Source organism: Protopterus annectens, chromosome 3.part1 (genome assembly GCF_019279795.1).
Source record: "Protopterus annectens isolate FY-2018-M chromosome 3.part1, PAN1.0, whole genome shotgun sequence".
Taxonomy (NCBI): domain Eukaryota; kingdom Metazoa; phylum Chordata; order Ceratodontiformes; family Protopteridae; genus Protopterus; species Protopterus annectens.
In genome coordinates this window covers 290532302-290554093 of record NC_056732.1, presented here as the reverse complement: position 1 = coordinate 290554093, position 21792 = coordinate 290532302, and the positions used below count along the sequence as shown (strand labels likewise).

Here is a 21792-nt window from a genome sequence, read left to right as displayed (position 1 = left end):
GACAATTAATGCTAAGTCACAAACAATGACAAATGGCATAGGTAACATTTCCCACCTTGTGGTGTATATGTGGGAAACACTTACAAAAACAAGAAAAAAAAGCACAAAACATCCATCTTATCACTATCAATAGCTGTGTTGACCAGATAGCAGCATTAGATAGCATAATTTCCTAAAGAAATGTTGCATACCTTCTGCTTCATTATTCACCACTGCATAAAATGTATAGCTAATCATAAAGATTGAAAACATGCTTTAGAAGCCTGAAAATGTAAGTCAGTATTTTTTTCAGTGTCAATGCTTTCCTCTCTGTTCCTGAAATAAGACTGTACTTGAAAATAATATCAAAATTCATATATTCTGTTGAAGGACTGCGTTCCACGCATGGCATGTGAAGGAGATTATCTTCCTCAGTCCCCAGTGCCACGTACACACACTCATTCCCACTCACAGGTATGCCCCCCAACACACACACACACACACACACACACATATACATACTCGTGCACACATACACATGTACACACACACAAACACTCACTCCCACCCTCTTCCTCTCTTTGTGCTGCTTAATATAGTTAACTTGTCAGGTTTCTCATTTAAAACACAAAAAAAAAAAAAAATATTAATACATCTGCCAGTCTTGGAGACAAAAATCTGTTTCTTTGTAAAGCATTTGTTTTGTAGAATATGTGTTGTGTATTGACAAACAAAGGTAGCTCACAATTACATGTCATTTTTTTCATGGAGGAATCCTTCTATATACTTCATAAAATAACATCTAAGGGTTGCTGTGTGGTATAAGTCAGTCTGCCATGAAAGAAACGGGGATGTGCATTAAATACTGTCTTGTTCAATAAGCTGTTTAGCATTGGTGGTATAGCAACTTCTATGTTTTTAGAGAACCACTTGTTCAGGGCCACAGCAATTTAGAAGATGCAGGCCTATTCTGATAAGTCTGCTTAACCAAAAGGTTAAATTTGCAATGAAGGGTCAAATGTGAGACAAATAAAACAACTTTTAAGCTATGTATTATTTTAAAATGAGGCACTTCAGCCTTGTTTTGTATTTTTCATAAACTTGCACTCAACATGATACCATCTATAGGTTCATAGGTGTGTACTAGGCTAATAGCCCTGGAGCCTTTACAAGCCTAGCCCATAGGATTACCCTGGCATCGTGCCACCTGACCTTAGTTCCCAGTGCCTCTGTCGAGTAGAGCCACTGGAGTGATCCCCGTGGTGAATTTTCTATTTCCCATCACCTCATCAAGATTTCTCTTGAAGAGGGCCAGTGACGTGCTCTGCTTGACATGTATGGGAAGTCTATTCCAGAGCATGGGCAGTTTCTGGGTTATGAACCTGTCCCTCCAGCACATTCTGTTGATTGTAATAATGAGGTTGTGTTCTCTGGAGCATGTGGTGTGGAGGGATTGGGATTTCTTTAGATGTAGCATTTCTAATAGAGCTGGGTCAGACATGGCTTTGTAAGTCAAGCAGAGATCGCATCTAAGTAGGTGATATGAGACTGAGAATAGTTGAAGCTTTCTGAGTCTGTCCATATAGGACATGTGTTTAAGTTAAGTTTATTTACTATATATATTTTTGTTTTACCTTTTTCCTTTAGAAATAGAGGGAAATGCTAAAGGTGATTATGATGAATTGGCTCTGCCAATAACTTCTTAATAGTCATGGTTTGCATTTAGTATTCCTGCTTGGTTTTAAAAGTATAAACTGGTAAAAAATGGAAAGTACACATCCCAGTTATAAAACTGCTAGCCTCACTGTCCTGCACTGTTAATCTGAGCAGTATATTACCACTGTCACTCTCACATTTTAGCTGTTTGGTAACAATATTTATAATTAGAGTTCTTGTTCTAAATCTACTTTGCCTCTGTCTTGAGGTAGCAAAGGCAGTTTCCAGATATCCAATGATCCACAATACAGAGCTAATTTAATCTGAAACAAACTGCAGTGAATTCAAAACAATTACAAAAGTACATTTTCTATTTCCTTTTTAGTAGAAATGTCATACTGCATAGAAGATACCATATATGTAATTTGCTTTGTTAATTCTAGAAAAAAAATATTGTTAATATGATCTGACTGATGGTATGCAGTGCTAAGATTAGTAAACCAAATGATTTGATCAAAATTAACTGTTTTAAATGTTTTCTTGTGGTTTCCCACTTAAATATTTACACAAATGAAAGGCATGCTAAAGAGACTAAGCCCACATTTTGAAACATAAAATGTGTATCATAATCTTCCAGCTGTATAAATAAATAAATGTGGCACAACAAAAAAGCGATCTGTGTGATAAACAGTTATCAACATGTTTTAACTAATAAAATATTTTTTACATACATGTTGTTGTAAGAAGTTAAAGTTTTTGCCCATTGTAAGGTTTTTCTTTATGAAATTTTATTTTGTGCTGTAATGTGATACAGTAGACATTACAAACATCACATTCTGTAGATGAAAGGAGGTTGACATAAATTTAAGAACCTTAGCAACTAATAGCATTACAGGACATAGTTTCATTCTGTAGAAAGTTGTCATACTTGACATTCAGGCTTCACATTTTTTGTTGATTTATACCATAATGAGATGGCAGTAGGCAGATTCCATTAATGCAGAAGTTGTTTCTATCATTATGTGGCCCAGAGTAAACCATATGTCTCTGTAACAGCAAAATCTAATAGCATTATACGGCTTTTTACAGCAAACAGTTTGGTTATTTAAATACTTGCTGCTTTTATTTAATACATTTTATCAGGTTCTCTAATATGAACAAATTTAGAAAAGCTGTGTCCAGTGAATTATGCACATACTTCCAACAGGAACCCAAACAAAATGCAAAATCAAATGACCTGCATTAAATACTAATGAAAGTTAAACCTCAGAGTGTTAACCTGTTTTACTGATCAAAATATTGTTTGGTTTTATTAAACAAAGTCAGTACAAAACACAGACTGCAGCAGAGTAAATAAAACATGATTGTTGCATTTCTTAATATTTTAAGTAAGGTTTGAGATTGTAACATAGAGGTAAATCTTGGCAGTCAGAAAAATAACACTGAGTCTGTAGAATGATCATATTAGCCACTGAAATCGACTGTTGTAACATATGTACAAATATACTGTGTTTTCTGCATTACTTCTGTGAACAGATTTTTTTTATCTGTACAGACATGTGTGATGGACAGTGTTTTAAAACAAAATATTATCTGTGTATATTGCAAAAGTAGCAGTTTCTGAAATCATAAACACAAGGTACAAAATTTTGCTTTGTATTAGAAATTTACTAGAAATTTACTTAGTCTTCTGTTACATTTTAATTGTATATGCATGCACATACACATGTGTGTGTGAGTGTGTATGTGTATATATATATATATATATATATATATATATATATATATATATATATATATATATACACACACATATATATATATATGTACGTATAATGTTGCATCTCATTTCCATTCTTGAATTCTGAGTTAACTTGTTTTAATATACTGCTACCACATTCTTATTAACATAAAGCATGAGATGAGCATGCATGTTCTTCTGTTTTCTCATAAAGAAATGCGAATACAGAAAATATCTACTGTCTTTTGCTAGGTGATTTGTGCACTGACTGTATCATGTTACAGTTTTACTTTTGACTGTGAAATATCTGCAATCCCTTGTCAGTGTATAATGTATATATTGTATAATTTTTGTTTGTGCCTTTTGGCTTGGGTCATGGCTGAAAAGGGTTGTCAGACCAGGCCACTTACTTGGCTAACAAATGATAAATAAATATGTAAACAAAAAAGTAAAAGCAACCTAGTCACTCCAAATAAAGGAAAATAAGAATATAATTAAAATAACTTATTTAAAGTTTTCTTCTCACATGATAGAATATATAAGCTGATGTAGTTAAAGTTAGTATTAAAGGAATTATGGTCAGTCTAGCATCAAAGACAACTCATATTTACCATCTTTTCATGACAGAATTCCTCTCTATATTTTATAAAATAACAGTTGAGGATGAATGGGTGGTATACAGGGTTGTAAATAAGACTGCAAGCAAGGTAACTCAGGTTTGATTAGCAAACCCGATCCATGTGGAGACAGCCGGAGAGAACAGCATGAAGTGACATTTTTTGACAGCACAGCCATCCCATGGGGGAATTCAGAAATTACCACAGGAGACTTTCAGTTCTTGTTAGAGACAAAGGATGTTTGTCTAGAGGCATATGCATATGTAATATACCATGGCAATTTGGCAAAACAGTAGGAAAGGCATATTAAAAAGACATCTGTAGCTGCAATATGCATAGGATTCATGATTCATAGAGGGATTATGCTTCAGTGTCCAAATCCATGAATGTGATTCACTGATTCACTGAAAATGACTTTCAATGGACACCATGATTGCACAACAGCAGAGAAAATGCAAAACCTCCCATTCACTGAAAGTGGGAGGCTTTCAGAGATTCAGTGTTTTTGCTGCCTTCCTTTGAACCATAATCCTTCAACTAACATTGAATTTATCATGGCATAACACCAAAAATGTTCTGATTTTTTTCTTTGCACAGTTTCCTTACTGATTCCACAAGGTTTCTCTACTTGTGAGGCCCTGTTATCTCAACGGCTCATCAGGGAGGATATAATGGAAGCTGAAGGAGGGGCTTTGTGATACAGCTGATGGCAGACAGTGAATGTGGAACCAAAAAAAAAGAATAAAATAACAACTGAACTTTGGATATTAACAACTGGAATGAATGTAAGCTTTGCCAGTAAAGGCTGACTAATAAGTATTTATGTTGATTTCCATTTCAAAATCTTGTTGGATGGCCACTACAGAATCCACAACCCACCAACAGAATGCTATATGAGCCAAGCTTGTTCAACTGTACAATCAGTGAACCTATAGAAGAGAAAAGTTTAAACATCATTTTTAAACAAAGGGGAAAGCTTCCAACAGTCTGCAATGGAGAACCCCCCCCCCCCCGTATCCTTGCTTGTAAGTCCTAACTTCAGTTGTAATACAACTGCAGGAGAAACAAGAAAACCTTAAAAAGGACAAAAAAATGGCCTATGCAACTGACTTATGAGCCATGTAAAAACATTCTTGGAACTGTAACCTTTTGAAGCTAGGATTGGGAATATTTCCTTTTGCCATTTATCATTCATGGAATAATTCATCTCCTTTATGACAGAATGACTGACTCCAGGTAACTTGGCAATCTGATGATGTTAATTTTCGTTCATTCTTTACTGATGGGTTATCGGTTCCATCTTCGGAACCGTGCCGGCCAAATATCAAGCTAGCGTCAGCCAAAAACTCTCGAGCCAAGGTCCTACCCAGAATGCTCTGCTGCTTGTTACCTCAGATCTCGTTTGCCATGTTGCTGCCCAGCCGTGTCAAGCCATTCTCTTCAGTTAGGTGTCTAATTTTTTGAAAGTTTTATATATAATTTCTACTTTAAAGTTTTTCAAACAGTTTCTGGTATTATTCTCCTACCCTATCATATCCCTAAGACTCTCTCTCTTTAGTCTGTTTCTCTTTATTACTTTTTCCTTACCTTTGAGGTAATTCTTCATTACCACCGTTGGTAATCTGTCTTCCTTCTCTCTTCTTACCCTTTTGGGTAGCGTTTCCTCTTCTTTCTGGTACTGTTCTTCTTCTCCACATCAGTATGTCGGATAAAAAAAGTAGCATTGGTTTTAAACAGTGTAAGGATTGCAGCCATAAGTTACCACTTTCCGATGGCCATGACTTATGTGTCTATTGTTTGAAAGTCTCCCACCTTACTGTGGATCCCCCATGTGGGATTTGTAGAAATTTTTCGACCAGGACTCTTAACGAGAGAAAGAACAAATTAATCTTGAAAGGTCTTCTCAAATCTCCTTTCTGTGAGGCTATTTCTGGGTCAGAGGGCTCACCCCCTCCTGCTAAACCACGTAAGAGGCATTCTTCCTCTTCCTCATCGAGGTTGGTCACTTCATCTCCCACTGGAGATCGTAGGGAGTCGACTCATAAGAAGGTGAAAATGACTACTACTTCAGCGCTGCCACCTGTGACCCTGTTGGCTCCAGGCTTGGCACTGCCCCAACTGATTCTTGCTCCAGTCATGTCCTCCTTATCAACACTAGCACCTTAGTTCTCAGTGCAGACAATTATGGTTTGGACAGTTCCATCGCAGCCCTTACCGGCACCGACCATGCAGGTACAGCCCCCTTTGGCAACGTTGGTTCAATCCCCTTCAGCCCAGAGTATGATGTTACTGTCCTCCACAGTGCAGACACTTTCGGCATCAACATGTTCTTCTGTGCAGTACTTTTCAGCACCATCACTGTTACCAGTGCAGATACTTTCCTTGATGGCACTGTACCCATCGGTACAGACACTTGCTTTTACAGTGCAGACACCTTCGACTTCTATGGGGCTGACATCATTGGCGCAGACTATTTCCACACCATTTTCTTCGGTGCAGACATCCTCGGTTCTGGGCTCTGCACCTCTCAAATTAGCAAGGACCAACTACTCTCCTTCCTTGGATCCATTCATTGGTAGCCAATATAGTCCTTTTGTAGAAAGGCCAGAATCACCCTAAGGTTTCTGTATGAGGTTGAACAGTAGCCTCTCTGAGCAAGATGTGTTGCGACTTGTTGACCAGTTGCTTGTGGCCAGAGGTCTCTCTCAACCATCAGAATCCATGTTCACTCCTTCAGGTGAACATATATCTCCTCCAACATACACTCCTCCTTTGACTTCCACCAAGTATCAAAGCCCATTAATCCGACAGCAACTTCCCTTCCTCCGACTCCAATAGTGGATCTCACTTTGGAACCAGAGTTGTCCTTGTGGCCCTCAGTGCACTGGGCATCAGGCTCTTCTCAGGCCAGTGGCTATGCTGTGGGAGACGGCATTCTTGGTTCCATGCTGATTTTTTCTATGGAACCCTCCAGGAATCCTCCCTCTCTCATGCTTCATAGTCCTCTTAAGATTCCTGGTCTGGGGGTCAGTTCGTCAGGGGTGGGGTGTGATCCTGGTTCTGAGGTTGTTGTGCTCGGTTCTGGGCTCCCATCCCTCCTTGGGTGGCCCAGCCTTCCAGGCCATGGAAAGGGCGCGTGCCTCCACTAGCAACCCCACATGTCGGAGTCCTCTCTTCCCTCTGTGCCGCAACTCTCGCAAGCCACAACCACCGGACACCAGGCACAAGGGCCTCAGGTTTCTCCTCCTCAGGAGACCCCCATTTTGCAGTCTTCCCCAGAACCTCCCACTGAGGAAGTACCCCACAAAGCGTCATGCAAGAGGAAGCACATGGACTCCACTGAGGAGTCGTTGACTGAAGATATGGAATTTGATTACAGGGAAGAATCCCCATGGTCACCTTCTGAAGAGGTGTCCTTTGGTGACATCCTCAAGATCCTTAGACAGAGGGGTGACTGGAAGTAGTCTAATCCTTCCTCTGAGGAATCTGTATTCTTGCAGGCCTTTCATGCCCAGCCCCCTACTTCCTGGGTTACCCCGCCGGCGGATAAACTTATCCAGCTCATCGTCCAGCATGCATGGAAGGCTCCTGACACCCTGGAAGCAATACCACAGAGACCTGATAAAATCTTATCACCCCCATCTGAGCATCCCCATAGGTCACGAGATCTTCCATTAGATGCCATGTTGGTGGCGGCTGCAACTAAGAAGGATTTGGCAGAAGAGAGCCAAACTGTCCATCCATCCAACAAGGTGTTCCAGGTGACAGACAGACTAGGGAAGCATGTGTTTGCTTCATTGACCTTTGCTGTGAGGTCTTTGAACTATTTGGCACACTTTGCCAGGCTCCAGAGGGATCTTATCAACCAACTCTCTGAAACCTTGGCAGGAGCGGTTTCTGACAAGGTCTGTGACAATGTGGCTTCTCAGATAGCCACCCTAGAGTTTATTTCCAATTCTTCCATGCATCTTATTTCTCACACAACAGAAGGAGTGGCTAGAGTGGTAGGAGTGGCTATAGTCACCAGACGACATGCCTGGATGCACCTTTGTGACTTTGTGGACTCCTTTAAGGCTTCCTTCATGAAATCTCCCATCAAAGCTGCTTCTTTGTTTGGCCCTAAAAGTGAAAGATACGCTGGCAAGGTGCGAACAAGATGGCAAGGCGGTATCTGCCATTGGTGTCAGACACTCCACTCCTCAACCATTCTTCTCCATAAATCAGAACGAGCATGAAGATGTGGCACAGGAAATCACAGGGCTCTTTCTGTGATGCATATGCTGAGTTCTTCCCTAGAGGCAGAGGGGAAAACTCCAATGGAAGACACCCCTTTCGGGGCAGAGGAGGTCCATGAAACTGGGATTCCAGAGATTCTTTCTCTGGCCAGCCCTATCAGCACTCCTGAAGCATTGCCTGACTGCTCACCTCTGGAAGCAGTCAGGGGTCATTTTTCCTTGTACCCTGCTGCCTGGCGAAATATATCCACTGACTCTTGGGTACAATGGATAATATCCAGATGCTATCGCATCCCCTTCCATCTTTTTCCAGTCTCATCCAGAGTATTACCCGACGTTCCACCCAGTCAAAGGGAAGCAGCAGCACACGAAATCCAAAAGCTGCTACAAAAAAAGAGTCATCCAGACGGTCCCCCCAAAACCAGATAGGATCCGGTTTTTACTCAAGGTTCTTTTTAGTGCAAAAAATGACGGGGGACTGGAGACCAATTCTGGATCTCAACATGCTGAACAAATTTGTAAAAACAGAGAAATTCCAGATAGTCATGGTTCAGTCTGTCGTTTCTCTCATGAAAGAAGATGATTGGATGTGCTCTGTAGATCTTCAAGATGCTTATTACCACATAAAAATGGACAAATGCTGAAGAAGATATCTCCGCTTCTGCATAGGAGCCAGTCACTACTAATTTCGAGCTCTGACCTTCGGTCTTTCTACAGCCCACAGAGTGTTCAAATGTATGGCAGGGGTTATCACTCACTTGTGACTTCAAGGATTGCAGGCATTTCCATATATAGATGACTGTCTCCTCACCGCCCCCACCAAGTGTCTCCTGGAAGAAGCCCTGCACTACACTCTTCTCACAGCACAATGCCTGGGAATTGCTATAAACTGGGAGAAGTCCGACATGCCCCCAGCTCAGTCTTTGGAATTCATAGAGGTACTGTTGGACATGATAAATTGCACAGCATCTCTTCTGGACCACAGGCTTCAAAGACTAAGGCAACAGGTTCAACTGCTGCTCTGTCATCACAAATCTCCTGCTCGATCTATACTCCAACTCTTGGGGTCAATGGCAGCCTCGATCACCATTGTTCCTCTAGCCAGATTCCACATGCGGCTCCTTCAGTGGTTACTTCTCACTCAGTGGTACACTCTACAACATCCTTTGTCTTTTCAGATAAGTGTATCTCAGAGATGCAAGCAAGATTTACTTTGGAGGACATCTTGAAATCCTCAACAATGGTCTCACCCCTTCAGCCCCCATCAACTGAAAGCCACAGTGACCATAGATGCTTCCCTGATGGGGTGGCGGGGCTATGTCAGGGAAACTCGGTCCAAGGCACCTGGTCAGAGACAGAGGCCCTTTTGCATATCAATGTTCTGGAACTGAGGGCATTGCTACTAGTGTTGCAAGCATTACATTCCATCCTTCCATCAGGGACTATTACAATCCAGTCAGACAACATGTCAGTGGTCTGGTACATCAACAAGCAAAGAGGCACCAGATCTTACCCATTATGCCAAGAGGCTTTGAGAATATGACAATGGGTGATAGCTTCCAACTGCTTTCTAATTGCAATGCACATTCTCGGGAGCTCCAACGTGATAGCAGACAAATTGAGCAGGTGCATTCTACAATGTCACAAGTGGTCCCTCAACACTATGATAGCAGCAAGAATCTTCATCTACTGGGGCCAGCCTTGCTGCAACCTATTCACCTTCCCAACCAACTACAAGTGCAGCAACTATTTTGCCCTGATCCCCCCTTGGGGACAGTCATCGAGAGATGCTCTAGTTCACGCTTGGCCCTTGGGTCTACTTTAAGCTTATCCTCATCTTCTCCTCATCTCCCAATTTCTGAAGAAAGCATGACAGTTGAAAAGTAAAGTGATCCTCATTGCTCCATATTGGCCTCGACAAGTCTGGTTCCCCTTTCTCTGGCCTCACCTGCTAGATCAACCATGGATCCTCACTCCATCACCAATGTTGATCTTCCATCTGGAAAGGTCTGACTCACCCCAATCTAACAACCCTGAAACTGACAGCTTGGTTTCTCCACTTCCAATGATTGCCAGGCAGGAAAACCTCTCATCCCCCGTGTGCAATATTCTTATTGCATCTCATAAATCGTCCACCAGACTAATCTATCTCAATAAATGGAAAAGGTTTTCTCTATGGGCAGTGAATAAACAATTAGACCCCTTATCAGCCCCAGTTTTGGTGGTTTTGGATTACTTATCACCTCTTTTCCACTCTGGGGTGTCTGCCTCTGCTATTTGTGTGCATTTATATGCCATTTCAAATTTCCACATTGGTTTTCAGGATTCTTTGCTTATGTCACATAGACTCTGTAAAACTTTCTTGATGGGGGTTCTCCACTTAAAACCTCCCTTTAGAGAACCAATACAACTTTGGGATTTGGTCTTGGTTCTGCAAGCTCTAACAGTTCCCCCCTTTGAACCTGTATCTTCATGTGATGTAAAATATCTCTCGTAGAAAACTTTGTTTCTGATTGAAATCACATCGGCCAGACGCTTGTCAGAAATTCAAGCTTTATGCATCAAACCTCCCTATCTTATATTTCATAAGGATAGGGTATCACTGAAAACTAATTCTTCCTTTTTACCAAAAGTGGTGTCAAAGCGGTCTATCAACCAATCTATTGACCTTCCAGTATTCTTTCCTAACCACTCTAACAAGGGAAAGTATTGCCTGCACTCCTTGGATGTTCATAGGCAAATACAATGTTATCTGGACAGAACAATATCTACCCGTAAATCAAACCAACTATTCCTGGCATTTTCTGGACCAAGACGAGGTCATCCTGTCTCAAAAGTTACATTGGCTTCATGGTTGAGAAATTGTATTACCTTATCTACAACAAAAGCAATGTCACCTTGCCTCACAGAGTGAAAGCACATTCTACGAGGTCTATGGCAACTTCAGCAGCTTTCCATGCTAAGGCTTCCCTCAATGATATTTGCTCAGCTGCAACTTGGGCCAAACCTCATACGTTTATTCTTTATTATAAATTGGATTTGGCCTCCAGAGGTAGAGCTTTATTTGGCTCCATGGTGCTCAGGAATGTCCTTCCATGAGGGCTACCTAGTGATACAGGTAGCTGGGGACTCTGTCCCATCAGTAAGGAATGAGCAAAGATTAACAACATCAGATAAAGAAGTTATGTCTTACCATAATGTTCCATCTGTATTGTTGATCTTCATTCATTCATTACTTCTCACCCTCCGTCCCCCTCAGGAGGTTCCTGGTTGATCTCATATGCTCCTTTATTGTAGGTCTGTTATGACCAGAGGTAGCCTCTACTTTTGTTTGTCAACTTTCAAACTTGATCTGAGGTAACAGGGAGCAGAGCATTCTGGGTAGGACCTTGGCTCGACAGTTTTAGGCTGATGTGAGCTTGATATTGGCCGGCTTGGTTCCGAGGACGGAACCGATAACCCATCAGTAATGAATGAACGAAGATCAACAACACAGATGGAACGTTATGGTAAGACATAACTTCTTTTTTTCCACATTTATCAGCTGTAATGCACAGTGATCACATTTGTTGTAAATTATCTCACACATTTTGAGGCTGTTGTTAGTGGAAGCAAAAAGTTCTGTGGAGCTGTTGAGTTTATTCATTATCATGCATTGTGTTGGTGGTGTCAGTATCAGATGACTGACTGTAGGCGAAGAAACATCAGTCATGTTAAAGCATACAGTAGGAAACTACGTTAAATTATTAAGTAAGCACATCACACATTTGTCCAGATATTATACTTTATGTTAGAATATATGAAAACATTTGGGTAAGCATTTTGATATAAAAGTCAGGTTGTCAGTAACAATGTATTTTATAAGTAACATATTTTTTTCATTTGCTGTAAACGTGTGCACAATATATTAATATCATAATACTTGAATTATCGACAGATCAGATATATATCTTGCAGAAATATAGTACAAAAGCAGGCAACAGGGAAATCCTTTTTTTGGCATCTTCATAATTTCACCACAACAGACGTACAAAATCATTGATATGACTGTTTCAATGTTTTCTGTGCTGCTATCAGAGAGATGACATTGCTTTCTGTATGTAGTCCATAGACCACTTCTTTGGATCCCAACCTAGAAACCAGCCTGTGAATGTTGGAGGCTCAAAGCCCTGTTTAACAATGATAACTGGAGTTCGTTTATCTCTTCCAGCAGGATCAGTTTCAATGTAACGTTTTGCTAGAAGTATAAAACAAAGTTAATGAAACAAAAAATATGGTTTTATAAAGAATTCTTGCTTGTAAAAAATAATCTTACACTCCCTTCCTAAATATAATAACTGTACAACTGCAAAACCACAAACATTACACACACAGTGAATCGCTGCAAGTACAAAAACAGAAACAGCAACAGCAATGATTACGTACAGGTGATACAGATCACCAAGGAAAATGTATTTATATATTTCTACATATTCTTCTTCTTCTCTGTTAGGGAACTATGTATAACTGTCCAACATTTTACTAAATGAACATTCAAACAAATGGGCTGGCTAATCAGACCTCTCAACTGTTCCTCATCTTCAGGGATGTCCCTGATTTAGACTCCGATGTTAGGTCTGTCCCTCTTAATCCCTCTTAAAACTGGTGACTGCTGAAGAAAGGGTGGTGAATTGCCCATATAAATAATGATAGTAATTCAGAGTTATAGACATTTTACGTCAGAAAATCTATATTAATCCACATTCTCTTATTTTGGAAATGTTTCAAGGTAATAGTACAAATATTTAAAATATGTCCCTGATTGTCCCTGATTATTTGAGTATTTGTCCCTGATTCTGTTGAGATTTGTCTCAGATCGGTTGAGAGCTATGGCTGTCTTCAGTGATTTTGGATTCTGGCAAATAAGCATTCAACCAAATGTGATGGATCAATTTCATGGCAAGTAACATCTAGTTGCCTGTTATTTCTGCTGAGTTGTTCTTTATAAAATGGTTATAACAGTTAAAATATGATAGCTCACCTTTATAATTTACATATACAAACTGTATAAACATTAGGCATACAATAAATGGAAAAGTGATACCAGTGTAATGACAAATATATATTTTGAATGTGAGTTTGCATGAGTATTACTTGTATCTTAAACCAATTCAAACCCACTGGTTAAGACTTTCTAGAAATAAACCCTGAATTCCCTTTAAAAGTAACTGATCCCTAGTTCTAGTTAGGAATAATGAATACATTATTTCTGCAAATGGGGTTAGGGCAATGTCACCTTCATCTGGTACTAAGATGACTCATGCAAGTCAATAAATAGATGCAGCATCTATTAGAATTGCTTTCAAAAGAAATAATTAGCTTTAAATATACAGTAATGATGTCTGTATTTGTAAAGATGCAGTCGCATAATTTGAGACCAAAATACAGATATTTCTTCTTTTATGCTTCCTTTTCTGAGAGTAAAAAACAGATTATCTTCCTTGACAAAGCATGGGGGTAGCTGGGTAACAGTAAGTACAGATAGAGGTAGACAGCTGAGAAGACTTATCTTAACATGGCTTCTGAAATGAAAGCAAAGCAATGCAGGCCAGCTGTTATTGAAAAGATTCAGTAGCTGTGCTATTTTACCTTTCATCTTGGGGGGACAGAAGATACCTGCCAGTTGTCTGTTTTCTGACAGAGCATGGGGAAGATACTTTATTCAAATGAGCTAAAAGCAGATGTGTTAGAAAAACAGTTCAGTGAGGCATGTCTATTTTGTGTGGATCAGATAAAGTTTGTTTTCCCCATGTAGCTTCTGATCAAATGGCTGAAATCACCGGGGTTGGGAGGGTAGCCTAATGGTTAAAGTGTTTGCTTTACAAACACAAGGTGCAGCATTTGAGTCTCAGAAGGGATAACTGGCTAGGCTTAAAATGGCTCGCAAGGGCAGTTAGCTTAGCACTAATCCATGAACCTACCTATGAACTTAAGAGAATATTTTCATAGTTTTTTTTATTTTATAGGGGACAATACCACTTCTACTCACATATGAGGCCTGACAGCACATCATGTTACTTAAATCTACTAACTACCCGGTCACACAACCACAGAGTAAAAGATACATCACACACAAGGATCATTGCTGGCACAAAAGCAGAAACCACATCAGAAGCAGTGATTATATACAGTCAATGCCTGTCACCAAGTACATATTTTCCATTTTGTCCTACACAACAATCTGTAACTACCCCACATTTGACTAAGTGGACTTTCAACCAAATGGGGGTTTAAATGAGTGGGCTTCCAACCATTTAGATTCAATACTGTAGGATCCAGCCAAATGGGCATTCAGTCAAATGCCATTAATCCATTTTGTGACAGCAAAGTTTATAATGCTAGATGAGGAAGAAGTGGATCTGAATAACAACACTGCAGAACTAGTAAATGAAACAATAGCCTACAGGCCAAGTGAATATACTTTAGATTTTATTGGGTAATGCAAAGTAGCAAAGCTTATATTGGCATTACAATCATACCTCTCAACCTGTTAGAGTAAGAAATCTGGACAAAGCCACAAATAATGGGGTGGCAAGGCCCATAAATAGGGACATTTTTTAAATATTGCTCTTACAAGCTTAGAAAGTTGATAGACTAACAGGTTTTGTATTAGCATGAATTCTCTTAAGGATATGAAGTCTGAGACTCAAATGTCTGATATTATTTTCGGACGCTGGTCCTCAACAATTTGCGATTAAACAATAATTTTATGAGCAACAGATTAAAAGTATGAGGCAAAAATTTGGACATTCTGCAAAAATCTGGACAGTTGAGAGGTATGATTACAATGTTTTATTAAGTTTTACATTATACAGAAAGCAGTTCCTCTTTCAAAACTTAGTAAAGATGAAAATAGCTTCCAAAAATCCCCACTTGTGCATAGCTGATTTAAATTGCAGCCTTCTTCCCCTAGTCTTGGAACAAAAGTATCTAGAACTTACCCTAGACACTTCACTTTCCTTCACCAAACACATTAACAACTTGAATATCAATCAACCCGTTCCCAACTTAAACTCTGCTATAAACTCTCATATCTGCTAGCTCCAACAACCCATAAAGCATCAGCCAAAAATGAATTAATACGCAAGCATGAATACAGACATCCTTTAATAACTACTAACATCAGATTTGTTGCCCTTAGTGACCAAAGAACTTACTGATGCACTTACTGGAATACTGGAAATGTCTACCAGTCAGTAAAAGGGTCACTTTGTTTTTTCCTATTTAACTTTCAAAAACTTTAATCAAGGACACTGCCTACCACCGAGGTCCAAACTACAGCAAGGCTAATCCCTAAGAGATAATGCCGATAATACCATATCCCTATTTGGATCTAGATTAAAAAACATTACTGGTGAAATAGCCTTTTCTAAATTAGCCCCAGTAGTATGGAATCATCTACTATCTAAAACAGACAAGACCGTACACTAGGCAGTTACAAAAATATATTGAAAGAGAGCTTGTTTAAAGAAGTATCATGTTCTTCTTACAAAGGAAAAATGTTCATCTAAGCATATAATCAAGAGTAAATAAAGCCTTTCCTAAATCTCTGTTCACATCTTGGTATAATGTGTAAATAAGATTTTTACCATTCTCTCTCCATCTGCTATCATATGATGCAAAATAGTTTCCTACATGTACATACTGTAAACATAATTTCCAAAATGGTTTAATGTATTATTTACATAGCCTAAGTTGCAATGTCATTTTATACCAAATTTTGAGAATATGAATGTCTACATATCTGTATATGTATTTCAACTTGATTTAATTCACCTTTGTTTATCATCTTAGGAGTTCATGAACATCTTGCTATTTGTTCCATTGTTCTGTTTTCCACTTTTACTACAATTGTTACTTTATGGGCCCTGGTCATGGATGAAAAGAGTTTGAAGACCAACTCATGTACCCAGTTATCAAATGTAATAAATGCAAATAAATAAATAAATGCATAATCTTATAAACTCATCAGTAAACTGACTTGTTGCATGTAACTACATAGATTTCGACATTAGAATCTCAGACGAATACTTAGTGTAAATTTTGGATTGGTATATTATAGACGAGTTGTGTTTCTATAAGAATTATTTTATACGCTGCAGATGTTCCTTTAAATGTGACATGTAAATTTATCTAGTCTGTGGATATTCCTTTCAAATATTAGTATTAGCCTTGCAACAGATGCCCATGTGCTCCTTTAGCAAATTTATGAACATTAAGACAAAAAAATCTAATTATGGAAAGATGAGATTTGTCATTTTATGGAACAGTGTCTCCTATCTGTAATGTAAACAGAAGGCCATCACTGTTATACCTGACCAAAGGGAACTCAGGCAAAGAGTAGTTCACCAAATCCTGCTTCTGAATCATTTTGTCAAAACATGACTGAGAAGGACATTATCAACTACTTTACCAGTTCAAGGGAGTGCAACTGTACTTCCTGGAGCTGCATTTTGCTGTTGACCTTATTTAAAACAAAGTTGTGCTAATAACCTCTCTGGATACATCCATAATGTAATGTGATGAGTCCTAGGTTTATCTGATAAAGTAGATGTTCATAAGTTCATGCAAACAGTGAAGTATTCAGGCCATAAGACTGTCAAGGAATGAACAATGTGTCTGTAACAACTGGACTATTAACCCAATCACCAGCCCATCCACCAAGAAGTTTCTTGAATGTTACTAGGCTGCTAGCCTTCCAGACATACTCTATTAATTTTCTTCATAACTGTGCAATTCTTTGACCAATATAATGAATCCTGCCTCTATAAAACTGTGTAAATTTTAAAATGGTGATGTTTATGAGTCCTAGATCCTTTATATATATCCAAGTCTAAAAATTCCTACAGAATAATATTATGGAAAATTTTGTAGGCTAGTATACATTTTCCATGACAACACCTATAATGCAATGAATACTTTTAAGATTCAATTACTTTTTCTTATGATTCACATCTAATAGAGACAGCATTCTTTTAGTGAGCTATTGTTATAAGCTCTTTAACTGTCTCATTATTGATACAAAACACATTATTATATTCAAGTACTGACCTTGCACATACTTTTTATAATATAAACATATGATTTGTGTTTTGGTTATAACATTTCTTAGGGTCATCTCCATGTATCCCCATGCTCTTCAATGAATAATCTGTTAATGAGTTTCAAAAATGAAATTAGATTCCACCATAATACCTGGTTCTTTGTACTGCTCAACCTCTCTCAGGATAAATGAAGTTAAACAAATTGATTTCTTGATTAATGGTTTGCCAAAGAACACACTATTATGCTTTTCCATACTGAACAGTAATCACTTTTTTCAGCCAGTATTCTAATTGCTGATTTATAATTATTAATATTAGTAAAATCATCATAATTTCCAAATAAGCCACTCTTACAGTAACTGATGTACTTACAAACCAAACAATGTTTTCTGGTATTGTAACAAATAATGTATTAAACAATAATGTCCCAAGCACAGATCCTTGAGGTACTCCAGATCTAACTATTGCTGGACCACATTTTATACCTTGTGTGTCCTACCGTTCAATTATGCAATAATCCATTTGATTAAATGCTGGTTAACCTTTAACTCTGGAAGAGCTTTACAAACTGTGATGAAAGGTCACAGTTCAGTCTTCATCCAGATCAAGACAGACAACACCAGTATTTAATCCTAAGTCAAGAGCTTTAGTAATATGATTATACAATCTGCCAAATTACTAAGAGTAGAACCATGCTTTAAGAGGATGTTGAAAGATATCTCTTATTGCCAGGTTGTTATCCTAACTTATGATTTCAGTAATATATCTTTCAAAATACTTACTTAAAATAGACGTAAGGGTAATAGGTCTGTAATTTCAAACCTACTGTTTGTTACCTTATTTATATAAACAGGTGTAACAGTTGACTCTTTCAATTAATTTGAAACAATACCAGACTGAATTAACTTATTGAACATTGGGTGTATTATAGATTCAACAGTATTTTTTAATTTAACTAATAATACCACTGGTATATTATTGGGACCTCTTGATGCAGACCTTTATGATTTTGTTCAGTGCACCTCTTAACATACCTTTAAGTTATATGAGGGCATTTAGTGTACTTGGTTATATTGTGGCATTTAATTGCATTTATGACATCTGTGGTATTAACAGAATTATTGATAAATAGTTTCTAAAAGAAGTAGCTATTACCTTGGATCATTAAGTAAATTTACCATTTACTTCTATAATAATTACATGCAGGGTAGTATTATTAAAAGAGATGTTATAGACAGCATAAATTACTAGAATTTGCTTATTTTGTTAATTTGATTTTCTTACTTTTAATCATATTTATCAATGTTTTACTGCAATCATTCAACTTATTTTTAGTTCATTACTTAGTATATTATTTTATGGACATAAATACCTTTTTCAGATAGTTTTAAGCAATTTATTTTTACACCTATAAGAAATTTTATTTTTATTACAAATGTATATGTAATAGGCATTTCAACACTGTTGCTCAGTATATGTTATAGAATGTCATAATATCCATTATCCTGATCAAATTTTCCACCCAGTTAACTGACCTTATTGACTTTGTCAGAACTTGATAATCAATAAATCAATAATTATAAGTTTTTGATTTAGAACTGGGCATTCCTGGGGCTAATAGTTCAAATGATCCAAGGATCTGAGTAGAGAAGACATTTGTAAATTATGAATTACATTAGATAAGTCCATTCCAATAAAATCCAAAGCATTTGTCCCACAAGTTCTTTCAGTAAAATGTTGAGATAAGGTGTGATACAACATAATGTTTATAAACTCTTTAGCATAAAATTTACTAGCTGCAAATATATTCCAATCAGTACATGGATAGATAAAGTCACCCAGTAGCATTATGTTATTTGTATTCAATGTTTTATCAGGTTGTAGTAAAAAACTCCCAGTGTCTACTAAGGTCCATGTTAGGTGTGCATTAACAAAGTACTACCATGATTGGACAGTTCAGTAGAGTATTATGAAGTTGAACTGTCGCTCATTCCAGCAATTCATTAACTTGCAGAGAAAAAAAATAAGGGACTGATTTGGGTACCCATAACCACCTCCTTTTCTGTTTTTCCTCAAGCATTCATACTTAGTGAATTCTGATATCTGTAAGTTAACAAATTCCAGGTTTCTGTTATTGCAACTATCTTGAAATCTACTGCAGAAACAAAACTCTTTAATTCATCTGTTCTTGCAACTATCCTGAAATCTTCTGCAGAAACAAAACTCTTTAATTCATCTCCTTTAGATACCAAACTTTGAGCGTTGTACAAATAACATTTTAGAGTTTAAGTATCCTATCTCAACAGCAGATCGTACAAACCTTTTTGGAAAGACTTAAAAAGAAATCCTTTACATAATCAGATATAAGTCCAGATTAGACAGCAGCTCCATACCGACTGAGTTGCAGACTGTCATTTGCAAACATATGATTGTCAGAAATGAACTCGTGACAGTGTAAGTTTGATGTTATAAACTTACCAACTTCTCAGTCAAGTATTATATATGTGGCTTTGGTCCATTGATTGTCAGATCAAAAAGGCAGTGGGATAATATCAAAAAGTTCTCAGAGTCATGTTTGTATAAGTGAGACCTTACTGTAAGCTACATTTATAAGTACAAAACATTTGAGCCTGAAGTATTAATGTCTAATATGATATTTTCATTGTGTTTAAGATCTGTGGAGTCATGAAGATTCCCTTTTATTTTCTTAGTCAGAGACAGTGTGCCCCCTTTTTCATTTTGTTTACTGGTAAAGTAACAGAAGCCTTTTTAACACTTATTATTATTTATTTATTTATTTATTGACATTTGTTAACCAGGAAAGTCTACTGGGTCAGAAACCCATTTTCAGTGGAGGCCCGTGGAGAAAAGCTCCACATGTAATCAAATATTATGCAGAATAAAAACAAAGTGAAATAGATGTTGACATCCTACAGAAAGGCCTCACTGAGACCAACAACTGGTGTCAGAACCATGGCCTTAAGCTCAATGCCAAAAAATGTTTCATCATCCCCTTTGGGAAAAACTCGATTCCCATGAATTACCACATCGATGGTAGTCTGCTGAACACAGAAGGTGTTATAAAAGATCTGGGAACACAGGTTGACAGCAACCACTTTTTTGACCACCACGTTGCCACTGTGGTTAGAAAGTCCTTCCATGTGGCACATCTCATTACTAAGGGTTTTGCATCCAAGAAGAAAGATGTCATTGTCTCCCTCTACTCTTCCCTCATTAGGCCAATCATTGAGTACGATGCCCCATTTGGCATGTACCTCACTAAACAACTGCAACAACTGGAGAGGCCGCAAAAGAACCTCACAAAGAGGATCCCAGGCCTTAAACATTTGTCCTACATGGACAGACTTAAAAAAGTCCAACTATTCTCTGTCTTATATTGCCTACTTAGAGGTGATCTCCACTTGACTTACAAAGCTATGTCTGACTCATATCTGTTAGAAATGCTACATCTAAAGAAATCCCAGTCCCTCCGCACCACATGCTCCAGAGACCTCAACCTCATTACCATAATCAACAGAACAAGCTGGAGAGACAGGTTCATAACCCAGACACTGCCCATGCTATGGAATAGACTTCCCATACATTTTGGGCTCCAGGGCCATTAGCCTAGTACACACCTTTGAACCTATGAACCTATATACATACATTGGCATAGGGTGGGAAGCAATGACATATAGTTAATACATAATTATCAGACTGTATGGATACATAATAACATACTTTGAATCACAAGAATGTAATCATATTCATTAGCAAATTGCACATATCCTAGGTAGGAGAAACAGTCATATAGAGGAGGAGGAAAATAATATAACAAGGTTAAAGGGTAGGAGGGGGCTTACACTGTATCTCACAGGTACAGCTGGGATTATTTAAATTGTGCGTTTTTAGTATAGCTTTAAAGGCTATTAGGGAGTCAAGTTGAGTAATGTATGAGGGGAAGCTATTCCATAGTTTGGCAATGTTGTAGGAATGTAGGGATTGTCCTGCTCTTTTGTTGGGTTTAGCTACATTTAAAAGTGTCCTTTCTGAAGACAGGAGGGTTCTAGTTGGGGTGTATGTGTGTAAGATAGACTGGAATGCAGGACAGATATCAGGTTTGAAAATTAGCTTATGAGCAAGTGTTAACTAAGTATAATAGAGGTAATGGTGAAATTCAAGCCAGGACAGGTTTGAGATAGCTTTGCAGTGCTGTCAGCAGTTGAGCATGTTAAAGACAAATTTTGCTGTCTTGTAGTAGCAAGATTGTAGCTTATTACTGAGGGATGAGGGATGTATGGAAGTTGGTAAAATCGGGGCTTCCATACAAGAGGGATGGAATAACCAGTGTTTGCTAGTTTTATCTTAGTTTGTTTATCTAGGTAGAGTTTATGTCAATAAAGTTTGCCAAGTTTGAAATGCATTTTCTTTACTGTACTGAGAATGTGTTTATCAAAGAGAGTTTGTTATCAATAGTGATT

At 38.0% G+C, this 21792-nt stretch overlaps 1 protein-coding gene across 1 annotated transcript in view; it reads right to left on the bottom strand.

Moving 5' to 3' along the window:
- Positions 1-11670: 11670 nt before the first annotated feature.
- Positions 11671-21792, bottom strand: part of SCIN (scinderin) — a 1026348-nt gene continuing 1016226 nt past the window's right edge. Inside the window, exon 16 of the mRNA XM_044066756.1 lies at positions 11671-12465. Within this exon, the coding sequence (XP_043922691.1) occupies positions 12302-12465 (164 nt within the window). The 3' untranslated portion in view covers positions 11671-12301. The remainder of the gene's footprint in view (positions 12466-21792) is intronic.